The following is a 16,634-nucleotide window of genomic DNA, read 5'->3' as shown; positions in this document are numbered from 1 at the left end:
GTGTGTGTGTGTATATATGTGTGTATATATTGTTAGTGAGTGTATATGTGTGTATATATGTGTATATATGTGTGTGTGTAATTTTTCAATTTGAAGTGAGATTATAAAGGAAGGGAATTTTAAAAAACTAAAATTTAGGATTTGAAAATGAATAAACTGTTGGGTTTAGTATATGCTAGTTTTTAAGGGAAAAAATGTATTAAATGTGCTTGAGATATATTTATATAGAGAGTGTGCTAATTTTTAGAAAAAAAAAGTTTTTCTGGNCGATCAATAATCTTTTACGTTATTTCATTTTGTTCCACTCTTTAGTTTCTAAACTACAGTTTCTATAAGTAAGCCCCTTAAGCATAGATGAGATATATATGACTTCTTTACACTTACTTACGTTGTTAAAAAAAAAAACAACAACAGAAGCGAAATGTAAAAAGGTAAGTTTAAACGCCCCCCCCCCCCCAAAAAAAATCTTTAATGATCTAATATTCTTGGAAACAAAGGTCCATGGATAAAGTTAAAAAATTAAGTTTAGTGTTTAAGGTAGAGGTAGTAATAGAGTTTTGATAAATTCCAATAACAGGTATAGGCTAATGTCAATTTGGTCCAAAAGATTTAGAAACTGACCAATTTAGTCCCCACGCCAACTTAGGCCCTAAATATTGTTAGCCAATTAGTCATTTTTTTTCAATTGTTTTAGACTCTTAGGGACCAAGTTGGGTTTTGGGACCAAACTAGTCAATTTTGAAATGTTTTGGATCTGGTTGGCATTAGGTTGAATTCAGGGTATGTTAACGAAATTTACCCTAGAGTTTTAATTGAAAAACTTTGTATGTTTAGTGTTTGAAAAATTACAGTGATACTTTTTAACACTCTGGATTTATTAAAGCATGAATTGTAGTGTTGTTTGGTAGCAATTTCTAAAAAATGCTCTAAAAAGCTTGATAAAAGTTTTTAAGATTGTTAATAAAAACTTTTTTTTTCCCAAAATAAAAAATGTGTTTGGAATGGTATAACTCAAGCCACTTTTAGAAAATAAGCTTTTAGAAAAAAAAAGTTTTTCTGGTAGTTTTTTTTTTTTTTTTTTTGTTGAATTACAATTTTAACCGTATTTTTTATTTTTTAAGAATAAGGATTATCTAATTAGATTGAGTATGTTTTCGACTTTTTTTAAGCTATAACTAATTTTCGGAATTCTCTTCTATCTATACTACTATTTAAGGGGCTTTCTCTATTTGGATTTCTTATTTTTTAGTTCAAAAATGCCTTTACACTCCTATGTTTTAGTAGAGACAAAACTAAAGGACAATCTAATAAAAATGTAACTCTAACTCCTACTAAAACATTGTCTAAAAAATAAGACTACTCATCTGTTAATTTTCAAATTGCTTTATCCACTTATAAATTAGATCTTAAAATAAAAATTATATATATAAAATAAAAACATAAAGTTTTTTGTTTTTGCTAAAAAAAAAGCTTCATCGCACTCATGCATCTGATGAGGTAGTCTATACTGTTATTTAAGAGAATTCCCCTGTCTGGATTCCTCAATTTTGATGCCTAAAATACCCTCATCATACTCACTTACAAGTTTTCAACTAACGGGGATAAATATGTAAATTAAAATTCTTAACTTTAAGACCCACAAACTCACGTACACTTTGTCAGTTTCTCTCTTTCTTCTTCAAATTGAAGACATTCCACATCCTCTTTCTTTCTTCTTCTACTTTCAAATTTGGTTTAAAAACAATGTCAGAGGCTCCAATGGCTTTTCAGATTTTGTCTTTTGCAACTTCCTCTTTCTTTTCTTTTCTTTTGTTTATCATTGGCTTTCTTTGAGTTCATACCTACCATAACTGCCAAGTATTCATAGTTTGAGAAGTACTTACTTTTGGGTGAATGTAATTCAGGATTCAAGGGTGTTTGAGGGTTGCTAATTACCTGTAGTTGACTTTGAAATTTCAACAAGGAATGTTTGTTCTTGAACTGTCCTTATGTTACTCTTTAATTCTCTGTGTCTACTCTAGACTATCGTAACCCCTTTCTATCTCTATGATTGACTTATTGATTTTTAGCATATTTTCAGGTATTGGCTCTACTTTCATATCAAATTTTTAAATTTTGATTTTTTTTTTTTTAATTACACAAGAACTTGGTGGATGTTAACCCCACAGCCTTGCCCTCCACCTTAACTTTTCTAAATTTGTTGTGGGCTTTCGATCTAGATGAGTTCTCTTATTGAAATTGTATATGGGTTTTTTCTTTTTTATTATTATTATTATTTTTTTTTTGTATATGCTACATTTTTTTGAACAAAATTATTAATTTTAGTTTTTTTTTAGAATTATATTAATTTTAGTTAAAAATTTAATTAAGTGAACAATGAGATAAACAATTTTATTTTTATCACAGTTGCTAATCCTATCCATTCAATCAGTAGATTAATTTTTGTCATGTGAGGAATGTTTTAAAATAAATTCAAATAAAAAAATTTAAAAATTAGTTATTTATTTAAATAGTTGATGATGTGGTGATAAGATTTTAAAGACTCCCTGATAGAGTTAAACTCTACAAAATCTTTATCTTTATTCTAAACAATTTTATCAGGATTTTCAGGAAAAAATATTATTTATTTCCAAACTTCCACATTTACTGTAGATCTCATCAGAAAGTTTTTTTTTTTTTAGTATCTTATCAAAATTTAAATCAAACACAAACTCTAACAAACCTATACCATTATCTTTAATAACACGCATGCTAGCTTTGGTTTGTTGATTAAAGTTTTTTTTTTTTAAAAAAAATACTTGGTTTAACCCTAATTCTTTTATCTCTCTCAAAGTTCACGTATACACAAATTTTTTGGATTGTATTGAGGAGTCATTGGAATGGAATATCAGATAAGTTCGGGTGAGAGACTTTACAAGAATTATTATATGATTCAAACCTCACATATAGTGGTTGTTATCTAAGAAATTGTTGTAAAAAAATTTCTTTTGTAACAGAAACTACAAATTTTACTATAACAAAAATAAATAAAAACTCTTCAAATTTTGTACCTTTTTTTTTATGGATGTGTAGTAAGCGTATAAATGTTAGGATTAAAGATAAGTACTAATAATAAAAAGGAATAGGTATGGACAAAAAAATACTAACACAAAAAAATGGTAGTCTTTTACCATAACAAAAATAAATAAAAACTATTAAAGATTAACTAGACACATTTAAAGATAAGTACTAATAATAAAAAGAAATAGATATGGACTAACAATTTTAACTTAGTAATACTATTATTTAAGCATATTTTATATTTTAGATGGTAGAAATTGGGTGTTGGAAAACATAAACGGCTTCTAATAAAGAGTAACTAGACACATTTCAATTGGCCTTGCACTCTACCACGCATATTATTTGGGATTGTAAAATGTACTGGACTAACCTAAGCTTAAATTTGATTGCAACTACAAATTTCTACATTTAAAAAAAAAAAAAAAACTTGAAAAAAGCAATATAATATATTAGTATTAACTCCAGTGGATAATCAAATTTCACTGGCTAACTAGAACTTGAACTTGGCCTAACAAAAAGGCATGATTTTGTTTTAAAGTGTGTCAAATGAGTCCAACAAATTTAGTCTAATTTTAAGTAGAAATGAGTTTGGGAAATAAAATTTAGAGATTTTCAAAATTATATTTTGGTCACATTGATCTAACAATTCATAACCTAAATTTAAATATATTCTCAAAACTTCTACCTAAAATAATAATTTAATAATTAGCTTCTGAGCACGCACTCACGTGCATGCTTAGAGGTTCTTCTATTTTTTGGAAAAAAAGTTAATAATTTCCATCCATTATAATTTGAGATTACTACATTTTCAATCACAAGAAAAATCTAGGGGTGTGATGAAAAATTATTTCACCTGCAAACGCATAATACTTATCATACTCTTAGGTTTTTTTTTTTTTTTTGATGATTGAAAAATGTAGTAATCCCAAATTATAATGAATGCAAATTATTAACTTTTTTCCAAAAAAAAAAAAAATAGAAAAGCAGTTTTTTTTTTTTTTTTTTTTTTTTTTTACTTTGAGTTTAATGTAATTTTTCAAATTGAATTTATCTATTGAATCAAATGTGCAAGAGATATATTTAAATAAAGAGTGTGCTAACTTTTAGGAAAAAAAGTTTTCCTGATAGTTTTTAATTTTTTTGAATTACAATTTTAACCTCATTTTTTTTTTAAGAATAAGAATTATCTAATTAGATTAAAGGTAATTTTGACATTTTTTGAAACCACAACTAACTTTCTGAATCCTCTTACTATATAGAGAATATATATATATTGTAATTTTTCAATTTGAATTTATATATTGTTAGTGAGGTTACACAAGAAACAATTTTTAAGAAACTAAAATTTAGGATTTGAAATGAAGTAAACTGCTGGGTTTAGTATGTGCTAGTTTAATATTAACAAATCATCAATGAAAGCAAAGATATTTTGTATCTTAATGCATTATAATGTTATCATTTATGAAAATAGAACTTGACATGTCGCTATATTTTTTTTATTTTGTATTTGATGAGTGCATCTACTGCTATGTAAGAGCAAAATTATTTTGTTTAAAATTCTTTGAAGGGCCATGTTGTTTATTTTTGGTAAAATTAGTTGATTGGGCTTAGTTGTTTTTAGTTTTGCTATTGGTCATTTTTGTTATTGAACTAAATTTTTTGGACTTGTTAATTTTGTTCTAGTTTTTAGATCTATAAAATTTGTAATGGCCTTTAGAAAATGAGAGTAATTCTAGTACTATATAAAAAGCCACAACATTTACCACAAGTCTCTAACTATCTTACATAACATATTGTGACTGGCTACTTGTCACTTTTACATGGACCCATCATTTTTTCTCTACCACTCTCAATTTGCCATGTGGACAATTATGGCAAAATTTGTGGTCCTAGAATTTTGTTATAAGGGTCAATGATACTGTCAAAGGGGTCAAATGTAATTTTATTGACGAAATTGCGAAAATTAGTACCTATATGTACTAGATTTTATTATTATTATTATTATTTTTTTTTTTTTTAAGATGGCAAGGGCCATTGCCCCCCAAATCCCAGGAATAGCTCCGTCCCTTGATGCACCCATTATTAACCAATCTATTTCTCAATCCTTGTAATCAGGGACAAAAAATCATCGCCATTTTGGACTCAGGAGAACATTCAACAACATTAATAAGTATTGTTTGAGAGAGATAACTAGTGATTGAGAGACAAAAGAAAGAGAATGTAAAAAATAAAATAGGAGATAGGAAAAAGAAAATGCAAATTAAAACCAAATCCAAAATTAACAAAAATGTCATTGCGTAGAAATAGCAATGAGGCATGTGCAATGGCTCCATTTATGGATATAATATTTATTTTCAAGCAGGTTGGGCAAGTTCAACTATTATAGTGGTGGGTCGGGTTAGATGGCAAGTTTAGTTTTTAAAAACTGCCAAGACCCGACGCAATCTCTCTCTCTCTCTCTCTCTCTCTCCCCATATATATATATATATAGTTATCTCTTGTTAGTCGATCTCATATCAAATTTCAGTTTTTTTTTTTTTTAATTAACTTCATGATCTTCATATGTTAATTTGGAAAATGTGATATTTTTCCAACATATTTTTAAGCATACACGGTGACATAGATACACTTGATTTTTTTTTTTTTAAGAAAAAGTTAAAAAAATACTCACACCATAAGGTCATGTACTTTGATATAATAGATAGTCAACAATTCTTATGATTTTTTTTTTATAATATTTATATTTTTGTTGCAAGTCCTTCAATAGTTTATTAGATTTAAAGGAAATATTTTTTAAAATTATTTGTAAATGATAAAAATAAATAAAAATTAAAGTTTAGTATACAACACAACTAAAACTAACATGCCTAAATTTTCAACCAACTCACCATTTTTGTAGTTTGGTGGGTTGGCAATGGGTTGGCAAATTAGTTAAAAAAAAAAAATTTCCTTCACCGACCTAATCTAATCTGTGCACACCCCTCAATTAGCAACTAAAAGTAGGTTTTGAAAGCTATTTTCTAAAAACAAATCTGCACAGAATTTTTGGGACATGATTTTTAAGATTAGATTTTGGAAAACACCCAACCAAACAAGCGTTAATTATTTATATTAGTTTCTCAAAAAATTTTATTTTTATTAAATGAACTTTGGTACCAATCCCATGACAAAGAATCTCTAAGATGCTCTCTTTATTAAAAGCGAGTATATATATATATATATATAGACAAAGCTAAGAGAAAATCTAGATTTCAAATTGAAATTCAGTTAGAGTCTAATTTTGTGCTACATGTCTCATCTAATCTAAATTTTAAAATTTTCTACCAAGTGAGTTAATTCAGTGTAAAAATTAAATTTCAATTAAAGTTTAATTTAGCGTCATGTATCCTATCTAATCTAAGTTTTTAATTTTTGTGCCACATGAGTTAATTTAGTGTAGAAAACGAGAAGTCTAATATAAATAAATCATAAAAAACCTAATCATATATCTAACTATATATATAAAATCTAACTCTATATACAAAATTAGAGGAGTAGAGAGTTTGAATGATTTTATATTTATGAGCTTTTTTTGTATAACTAAAAACTATTCAAATTTATATGTTCTTTATATAAGAGTCCGAATTTGGTAATGATTAGGTATAAAACCTATATTTTACACCATCCAATAATAGATTTCCAAATCAACATTTTACTTAAAATTCAATACATCCTACCACACTAAATAACATCTCAATAAATTTCAAATTTGTTTGGATTTATATATGGGTATTAGAATTAATTAGGTGTGGTTGTGTTTATTCTTAAATATGTGATAAAATAATGTGGCATGTTGAGATTAGATGAGTAAAACATGAGTTTTACACCACATCCTTATAAAATTTAATCTCTTTCTGATAATATACCATGACTATGTAAGGTCAATTACTAACTAGGTATTATATATATATATATATATAAACCAAAGTTTAGAGAAAATTCAATTAGAATCCAAATTGGATTTTACTTTTGTTAGTTTTCCATACAAATTAAATTGTTTATATTTTTGCTGTTATTTTTTCTCTAAACTAATGAGCATATTTTTTATATAGTTTCTATTCAAATATTTTGTATGTGAAGATATTAAACGTAACAAACTGTAATTGAGCTGAATGATTCCACGCACATATCCCCATTCAATTTAGAAGATACTGTTTGATAAATTTATTATTTTATTTTGTGTTATATTTAGTAGAATTTCACAGAAAATAATAATAAATTGATATTGTTTATGTAGTATATAATAGTGATTTTCAAAATTATATAGGTAATAACAATGTAATGATAAACTTAGCGTAACCAATATCATGAAAATCGTAAGAAAATACTATTTTAGTACCTCCAAATATCCTGGTTGAACTATGTCCTATATGTTTAATAACACAAGCTAATATCAATAACATCACTACAATTCATCATTCTCGTTCGTAAGCACAGGTTACATACTAGTGTTATTGATTAACTTGCAATGTCTTGCAATAGGCCAATACTAGCAAACTACATCAATAAATAAATAAAGAAATAAATAATGCTAACTCACTAATTAAAATGACAACTCAACTCTTAAAAACCAACTTAGCAAATTTATATATAAATAAAAGGAAAAAGTTTGGCTACAAACTTGATTGTAGTATAGGCTACAACCTTCTTTAAAAAAAATCAACATTACTATATATTTTGAAAATCTAATTATTGGATTACATGTTGTGGGTACCATAGGCGTGCTAGGCAACGTCCTAGGCATGCTTTTTGCAACGTCCTCGGGTCCTCGGGACCTCGGGCATGCTTGGCAACATCCTAGGCATGCTTTGCAATGTCCTAGGCATGTCCTTCAACGTCCTAGGACGCTGTCCTAGGAGTCCCACATCGAAGGAAACCCCCCCACTTGCTGCCTTATAAACTGTGAAGTAAAGGGAGTAGTGTACCATTAGTTTAGTTATTTGGCCCTTTTATTGTGGGTACCATAGGCGTGCTAGGCAACGTCCTAGGCATGATTTTTGCAACGTCCTAGGCATGTCCTTCAACGTCCTAGGACACTGTCCTAGAAGTCCCACATCGAAGGAAAACCCCCTCACTTGCTGCCTTATAAGCTGTGAAGTTATTCAAATAACTAAATTAATGGTACACTACTCCCTTTACTTCACAGCTTATAAGGCAGCAAGTGGGGGATTTCATTTTTTTTTTTTTTTTTTTTAATTAACTTCATGATCTTCATATGTTAATTTGGAAAATGTGATATTTTTCCAACATATTTTTAAGCATACACGGTGACATAGATACACTTGATTTTTTTTTTTTTTTTAAAGAAAAAGTTAAAAAAATACTCACACCATAAGGTCATGTACTTTGATATAATAGATAGTCAACAATTCTTATGATTTTTTTTTATAATATTTATATTTTTGTTGCAAGTCCTTCAATAGTTTATTAGATTTAAAGGAAATATTTTTTAAAATTATTTGTAAATGATAAAAATAAATAAAAATTAAAGTTTAGTATACAACACAACTAAAACTAACATGCCTAAATTTTCAACCAACTCACCATTTTTGTAGTTTGGTGGGTTGGCAATGGTTTGAAAATTTCCAACCCACCAATGACAAATTAGTTAAAAAAAAACTTTCCTTCACCTACCTAATCTAATCTGTGCACACCCCTAAATTAGCAACTAAAAGTAGGTTTTGAAAGCTATTTTCTAAAAACAAATCTGCACAGAATTTTTGGGACATGATTTTTAAGATTAGATTTTGGAAAACACCCAACCAAACAAGCGTTAATTATTTATATTAGTTTCTCAAAAAATTTTATTTTTATTAAATGAACTTTGGTACCAATCCCATGACCAAGAATCTCTAAGATGCTCTCTTTATTAAAAGCGATTATATATATATATATATATATAGACAAAGCTAAGAGAAAATCTAGATTTCAAATTGAAATTCAGTTAGAGTCTAATTTTGTGCTACATGTCTCATCTAATCTAAGTTTTAAAATTTTCTACCAAGTGAGTTAATTCAGTGTAAAAATTAAATTTCAATTAAAGTTTAATTTAGCGTCATGTATCCTATCTAATCTAAGTTTTTAATTTTTGTGCCAAGTGTAGAAAACGAGAAGTCTAATATAAATAAATCATAAAAAAACCTAATCATATATCTAACTATATATATAAAATCTAACTCTATATACAAAATTAGAGGAGTAGAGAGTTTGAATGATTTTATATTTATGAGCTTTTTTTGTATAACTAAAAACTATTCAAATTTATATGTTCTTTATATAAGAGTCCGAATTTGGTAATGATTAGGTATAAAACCCATGTTTTACACTATCCAATAATAGATTTCCAAATCAACATTTTACTTAAAATTCAATACATCCTACCATACCAAATAACATCTCAATAAATTTCAAATTTGTTTGGATTTATATATGGGTATTAGAATTAATTAGATGTAGTTGTGTTTATTCTTAAATATGTGATAAAATAATGTGGCATGTTGAGATTGGATGAGTAAAACATGGGTTTTACACTACATCCTTACAAAATTTAATCTCTTTCTGATAATATACCATGACTATGTACAGTCAATTACTAACTAGGTATTATATATATATATATATATAAACAAAAGTTTAGAGAAAATTCAATTAGAATCCAAATTGGATTTTACTTTTGTTAGTTTTCCATATAAATTAAATTGTTTATATTTTTGCTGTTATTTTTTCTCTGAACTAATGAGCATATTTTTTATACAGTTTCTATTCAAATATTTTGTATATGAAGATATTGAACGTAACAAACTGTAATTGAGCTGAATGATTCCATACACATATCCCCATTCAATTTAGAAGATACTATTTGATAAATTTATTATTTTATTTTGTGTTATATTTAGTAGAATTTCACAGACAATAATTATAAATTGATATTGTTTATGTAGTATATAATAGTGATTTTCAAAATTATATAGGTAATAACAATGTAATGATAAACTTAGTGTAACCAATATCATGAAAATTGCAAGAAAATACTATTTTAGTACTTTTAAATATCCTAGTCGAACTATGTCCTATATGTTTAATAATACAAGCTAATATCAATAACATCACTACAATTCATCATTCTCGTTCGTAAGCACAGGTTACATACTAGTGTTATTGATTAACTTGCAATGTCTTGCAATAGGCCAATACTAGCAAACTACATCAATAAATAAATAAATAAATAAATAATGCTAACTCACTAATTAAATTGACAACTCAACTCTTAAAAACCAACTTAGCAAATTTATATATAAATAAAAGGAAAAAGTTTGGCTACAAACTTAATTGTAGTATAGGCTACAACCTTCTTTAAAAAAAATCAACATTACTATATATTTTGAAAATCTAATTATTGGATTGCATGTTGTGGGTACCATAGGCGTGCTAGGCAACGTCCTAGGCATGCTTTTTGCAACGTCCTCGGGTCCTCGGGACCTCGGGCATGCTTGGCAACGTCCTCAGGTCCTCGAGACCTCGGGCATGCTTGGCAACGTCCTAGGCATGTTTTGCAACGTCCTAGGCATGTCCTTCAACGTCCTAGGACGCTGTCCTAGGAGTCCCACATCGAAAGAAACCCCCCCCCCCCACTTGCTGCCTTATAACTTGCTGCCTTATAAACTGTGAAGCAAAGGAAGTAGTGTACCATTAGTTTAGTTATTCAGCCCTTTTATTGTGGGTACCATAGGCGTGCTAGGCAACGTCCTAGGCATGATTTTTGCAACGTCCTAGGCATGTCCTTCAACATCCTAGGACGTTGTCCTAGAAGTCCCACATCGAAGGAATAAATTGATATTGTTTATGTAGTATATAATAGTGATTTTCAAAATTATATAGGTAATAACAATGTAATGATAAACTTAGCGTAACCAATATCATGAAAATCGTAAGAAAATACTATTTTAGTACCTCCAAATATCCTGGTTGAACTATGTCCTATATGTTTAATAACACAAGCTAATATCAATAACATCACTACAATTCATCATTCTCGTTCGTAAGCACAGGTTACATACTAGTGTTATTGATTAACTTGCAATGTCTTGCAATAGGCCAATACTAGCAAACTACATCAATAAATAAATAAAGAAATAAATAATGCTAACTCACTAATTAAAATGACAACTCAACTCTTAAAAACCAACTTAGCAAATTTATATATAAATAAAAGGAAAAAGTTTGGCTACAAACTTGATTGTAGTATAGGCTACAACCTTCTTTAAAAAAAATCAACATTACTATATATTTTGAAAATCTAATTATTGGATTACATGTTGTGGGTACCATAGGCGTGCTAGGCAACGTCCTAGGCATGCTTTTTGCAACGTCCTCGGGTCCTCGGGACCTCGGGCATGCTTGGCAACATCCTAGGCATGCTTTGCAATGTCCTAGGCATGTCCTTCAACGTCCTAGGACGCTGTCCTAGGAGTCCCACATCGAAGGAAACCCCCCCACTTGCTGCCTTATAAACTGTGAAGTAAAGGGAGTAGTGTACCATTAGTTTAGTTATTTGGCCCTTTTATTGTGGGTACCATAGGCGTGCTAGGCAACGTCCTAGGCATGATTTTTGCAACGTCCTAGGCATGTCCTTCAACGTCCTAGGACACTGTCCTAGAAGTCCCACATCGAAGGAAAACCCCCTCACTTGCTGCCTTATAAGCTGTGAAGTTATTCAAATAACTAAATTAATGGTACACTACTCCCTTTACTTCACAGCTTATAAGGCAGCAAGTGGGGGGGGGGGTTTCCTTTGATGTGGGACTCCTAGGATGTAAGAAGAAAATGTAATCCAATAATAGATTTATCAAAATTCAAATCTAATAAAAAAATACTAAGTGAAGTTGTAACCTTATGGTACAATCAAGTTTGTAGCCAAATATTGTCCTAAACAGATCCTTAATTGTAATAACCTAAACTTCTATAGACAAAGTTTAGCCACAAAACTTCCACTAAAAAAAATATAACATGGCGACATATTTTAAAAATATAATCGTTGGACTACATTTTTTTATTTTTTTTTTTATTTTATGTTCTTAACATATATGATAAATTTCGTGTCAATCAGATGTTATTAAATTTTCTATCCATAAACTTATTTTTTATACATAATTTTAAAATACAAAAACTTAAAATTTAAATATTTGATAGAACATAATTATTGGTCTTTGATTTTTTAGAATTTTTGCAAGCATAGAGAATATAAGAAAAAAATTTAATCTAATTGTGGATTTGTCAATATTCATATCTAATAAAAAGATATTGAGTGACATTATAACCATTTACTAAAACTGAGTTTGTAGCAAAATTGTGTCCAACTTCTACCAAGTGACTCATTCTTTAAGATTCTCTTCATTTTGGCTTCCATCTCATCAAAATTTGCATTTATGTCAAAGTATAAATTCATTGACATAAAAGCCAATAGAATAAATGCATATATTAATTCTCTGTATGTATGAATTAATTATTTATATAAAAGGAATTTAAATAATTATTTTTATAAATTTTATATAAAACTATTTTATGTAGAATATTTATTATCCAAATAATAATTATAATAATAATGGGCAAATTTTACTATAAACCCTATAGATTAAGGGTAGTCTAATTAAAACTTGAAATTTTTATATGTAACAAATTAAACTTTTAAGTCAAAATTGGGTAAAACTATTAAGGTTTTAATTTGTTACATTTCAAAAATTCTAGATTTATTTTGGTGCATTTGACATTATAGGATTTAATTTGGACTAGCCTTAAACTATAAGGTTTAAAGTAAATTTTGTGCTATAATAATTTATTTAGAGTATGTGCTTTTCCTCTTCTTCTTCTTCTTCTTCTTCTTTTTTTTTTTTTTTTTTTTTTTTTTTTTTTTTTTTTTTAATTACATAATAGATATTTAAAAGAATTAAAAAAATATATATATAATAATAAAATATATAATATATAAAATTATGAGGCCTTAAAAGTTTATGTGAAAAAATATTATGAAGTCAACCAAAAGTCACATTTTCACACACACACACACATATATGAAACCATTATTTATGTAAAATGAATTTCAAGTTTTCAACATTTTGCTTCTAAGATTTATATGAGAAACAATTGATGTGAAATATAACATTCTTGTTCAAATATAGCATTAGGTTCATATTCTTAATTTTATTAATTTTAATAATGTTCATTTCCTTTCTTTTTGTCAAATGTTAGTTGGGTATTTCGTAATTTTGTATAATTTATTTGATAAATATTATGCAAATAAGTCACCTAAAACTGCGGATCTAAACAAACAAGCAAACATACAATCAAAAAAGTAAAAAAGTATTTTGACAAATGCTGCAAAATACTACTGACGTTGATTCCCAAATTATTATAACACAACCATAAATATTGAACATGGGTCATAAGTATATTCTTATAAAATATTTTAAAATGCACCACGCACAATATATCGGCTAATGTAACAAATTTACAACTAGTCTTGCATTATTGTTTATTATTCTCTCCTTTTCTTTTTTTTTTTTAATTATCTTTTTCTCTTTTTTGAGAAGAACACAGTTTTACTTGGGTCTGGCACTGCTCATATGATAAATCCCACAATTTTAATGGTGGTGTATTGGTCTGATCTCAAACACAACTAATAGTCTTCCATTCCACATATCAATCTTAAATACACGCTTTACTAAGAATGAAGTGGCAAAAAATATGCCAAACTCAGTTATAAGTGGGACAAGTTTGGGAGGAAATATTGAATGCAAATTGAAGAGCAGCAGCTTTTTCCTTTTGCACTGCAATAGTGCTGCAAAGACTTGTTACCATCTTGATTTGAAATTTTGCATTGTCAAAGAAAGATTGACAGGTTCAGCACACATCAACATTTTAATTGAAATCTAAAAGAAACCAAGCACTAAAATTACATTGTCCGCTCTCATAATAATAAATCTGTACATGCTTTGCAGATCAATTCTAACGATTAAGAGAATGCAAACCATAAATTAAGATTAAAAAGCGACGGGACTTTTCATCTCGAACCTGTTCTTCTGATCCACAACTTCAGCAGCATATCCATTATTGTATTCATAAGCCACTCCACCGTGGCTTGTCAAATCCAATCCTGCCATCTCCTCTTCTTGTGAAATCCTCAAAAGCTTCAATTTGTGCAGCAACCAAAACAAGGTCCCCATGGTAATACTCACCCACCCTAGAATCGCCAAAATCTGGATAATTTGTGCTGCCAAGAGCTTTCCACCACCTCCCATAAACAGCCCATAAGGCCTATCCGGTTGCCCCGGATAAACCTCATTGACATATGTTTTCGTTGCGAACAAGCCAGTTGAGATTATCCCCCATGCACCACACCCTCCATGAAGTTGTGCTGCTTCCAATGGATCATCAAACCTGAGTTTCTCAGCAAGCTTGTTGAATCCGATGAGAACCCAAGCGGCTACGAACCCACATATGATTGCAGCCCAAGGTTCAACAACAGAGCAGCCTGAGGTAATTGCTGCAAACCCACCAAGCAAACCATTACAAACATCAGTTAGATTCCAATGGCCAGAAAGCAAGCGTTTCCCAAACAATGTGGTCAGTGCAGCTGTAGAACCAGCAAGTGTGGTTGTGACTGCGGTTCTCCCAACAGCACTCCATTGTCCGTAATAAGAACCACTCTCTCCATAGGCCTTCAAGATGTTTAGGAATGAACCAGGATTGAAACCATACCAGCCAAACCATAGCATAAATGTGCCTAACACAACCAATGTCCCGCTATGTCCACGCATTGACACGGCACGGCCAACATGATCAAACCGGCCCACTCGTGGACCTTCAATGAATGCACCCCAAAAACCAGCAATGCCTCCAACCATGTGAACCACACCAGAACCAGCAAAATCAATAACCCCAGATCCAAACAACAGATCAGACGCAGTAGGGCTTGCCCAACCATCAGCAGACCAGAACCAATGAGAAACAATTGGATAGACAAAACCAGTCAAGAAAGATGAATAGATCAAATAAGAAACGAACCGGGTTCGTTCTGCAATTGAACCACTAGTGATTCCAGCGGCTGCAATGGCAAAAGCCCATTGATAAAGGAAATACCCGTAGTCAAAAGACGCCGTAGGGTATTCATGTAGGGCAAAGAAGTGTTTGCCTATGAATCCATTTGATGGAGCACCAAAGGCAAAGGCAAAGCCAAAGAGATAATAGAAAACGCCACCAGTGGCAGCATCAAGAACATTAGTCAGCATGATGTTCATGGTGTTCTTGGCACGTACAGAACCAGCGCACAGCATAGCAAAACCAAGCTGCATGGTAAACACAAGATATGCAGAGAAGAGAAGGTATGTGTTGTCAATAGCATATCCTGTGTCAACAAACTTGCTTGAGACTGCATCAAATCCGCTGCAAATGTATTCGGCCGCAGCTGTTGAATTAGGACCCAATAAAGGATTGAGATCAGCAGCAGAACATGAAAAAGCCGCTGCCGCCATGGTGGGATGGAAGGAGGTTTAGACTATAGAATCTAAGAGAAGAAATCAGGAAGGGCTTTGGCTGCAGGGGAAATTCAGGCTTTGATGGAGTAGTATTATATAGAATCGTAGTGAGGTTGGCTTTAAAAGATTCCAATAGATTCTTAGTTGGACTAGGTTGGCTTTAAAAGATTCCAATAAATTCTTAGTTGGACTAGAACACTAATGCTTAACAAAATGAGAAAAATCAGTAAACTCTCGTCTGTGAGTGGTGGAAAAAAAAGTTGTTAGTTACTATGAACCAACGTTATTATCTAGAATATCACAGCTGTGACAAAAGTCGTGACACAAAAATTATAGTCTAAGAAAAACTGATTTGAACAGATTCCTAATTGTACTAGGACACTTGATGCGTAACAAAATATATTATTTTGTAGAATCATGACTGATTTCCCCTACTTAATAGGATCTCAAATGAAATCAAACTGGACTATAATTGTACAAGTATATTTTTACCAAATACTCCAGAAGCGTGCAACATTCAAAGTCATTTGGAAAAAATACATCTATAGATATGGTAGTGTACACTTCAGATTTACCAATTTTTTCCTTGTTTAATTTTTCCATTTGCGCTATAAATGATATTTTCTAAGTCTAGGTAAATGAATCTGAATCTTCTCCTGTTGAATGAATATACTCCTTGACAACCTGGAGCCTACCTTAGAATCATAATCCAGGGGCTAAGAATCAACCCCAAAAAAAGTGGGTATTTTTGGTGGAAAGTTATTTTCAGATACAACTTTTATCGCTAATTAAAGAAGATCCAATTCTAGCGCCAAGCCAACCTCATCATTTTTTTTTTATAATCATAATTATCTAATCTAAAATGTTGGTAAACCCCATAACCAATTTCACAAATTATTCTGAAAAAGAATCACAAATTATAGATCAGATTATATATATACACACACACTTATGATGACTGATGTACGAATTATTCCAAAATTCTGCATAAAAGAAATATATATT

General features: G+C 29.9%; 1 protein-coding gene across 1 annotated transcript; it reads right to left on the bottom strand.

Moving 5' to 3' along the window:
- Nucleotides 1–13,831: 13,831 nt before the first annotated feature.
- On the bottom strand, nt 13,832–15,691 carry LOC111995373 (ammonium transporter 1 member 1). The gene has a single exon (XM_024027323.2). It carries the CDS (start codon nt 15,624–15,626, stop codon nt 14,136–14,138), a length of 1,491 nt encoding a protein of 496 aa, XP_023883091.1. The 5' UTR covers nt 15,627–15,691; the 3' UTR covers nt 13,832–14,135.
- Nucleotides 15,692–16,634: the final 943 nt, after the last annotated feature.

The sequence above is a fragment of the Quercus suber genome, unplaced genomic scaffold, assembly GCF_002906115.3.
Source record: "Quercus suber isolate HL8 unplaced genomic scaffold, Cork oak 2.0 scaffold_24, whole genome shotgun sequence".
NCBI lineage: Eukaryota > Viridiplantae > Streptophyta > Magnoliopsida > Fagales > Fagaceae > Quercus > Quercus suber.
The sequence above is the reverse complement of the archived record's forward strand: the minus strand, read 5'-3'. Positions and strand labels throughout refer to the sequence as shown.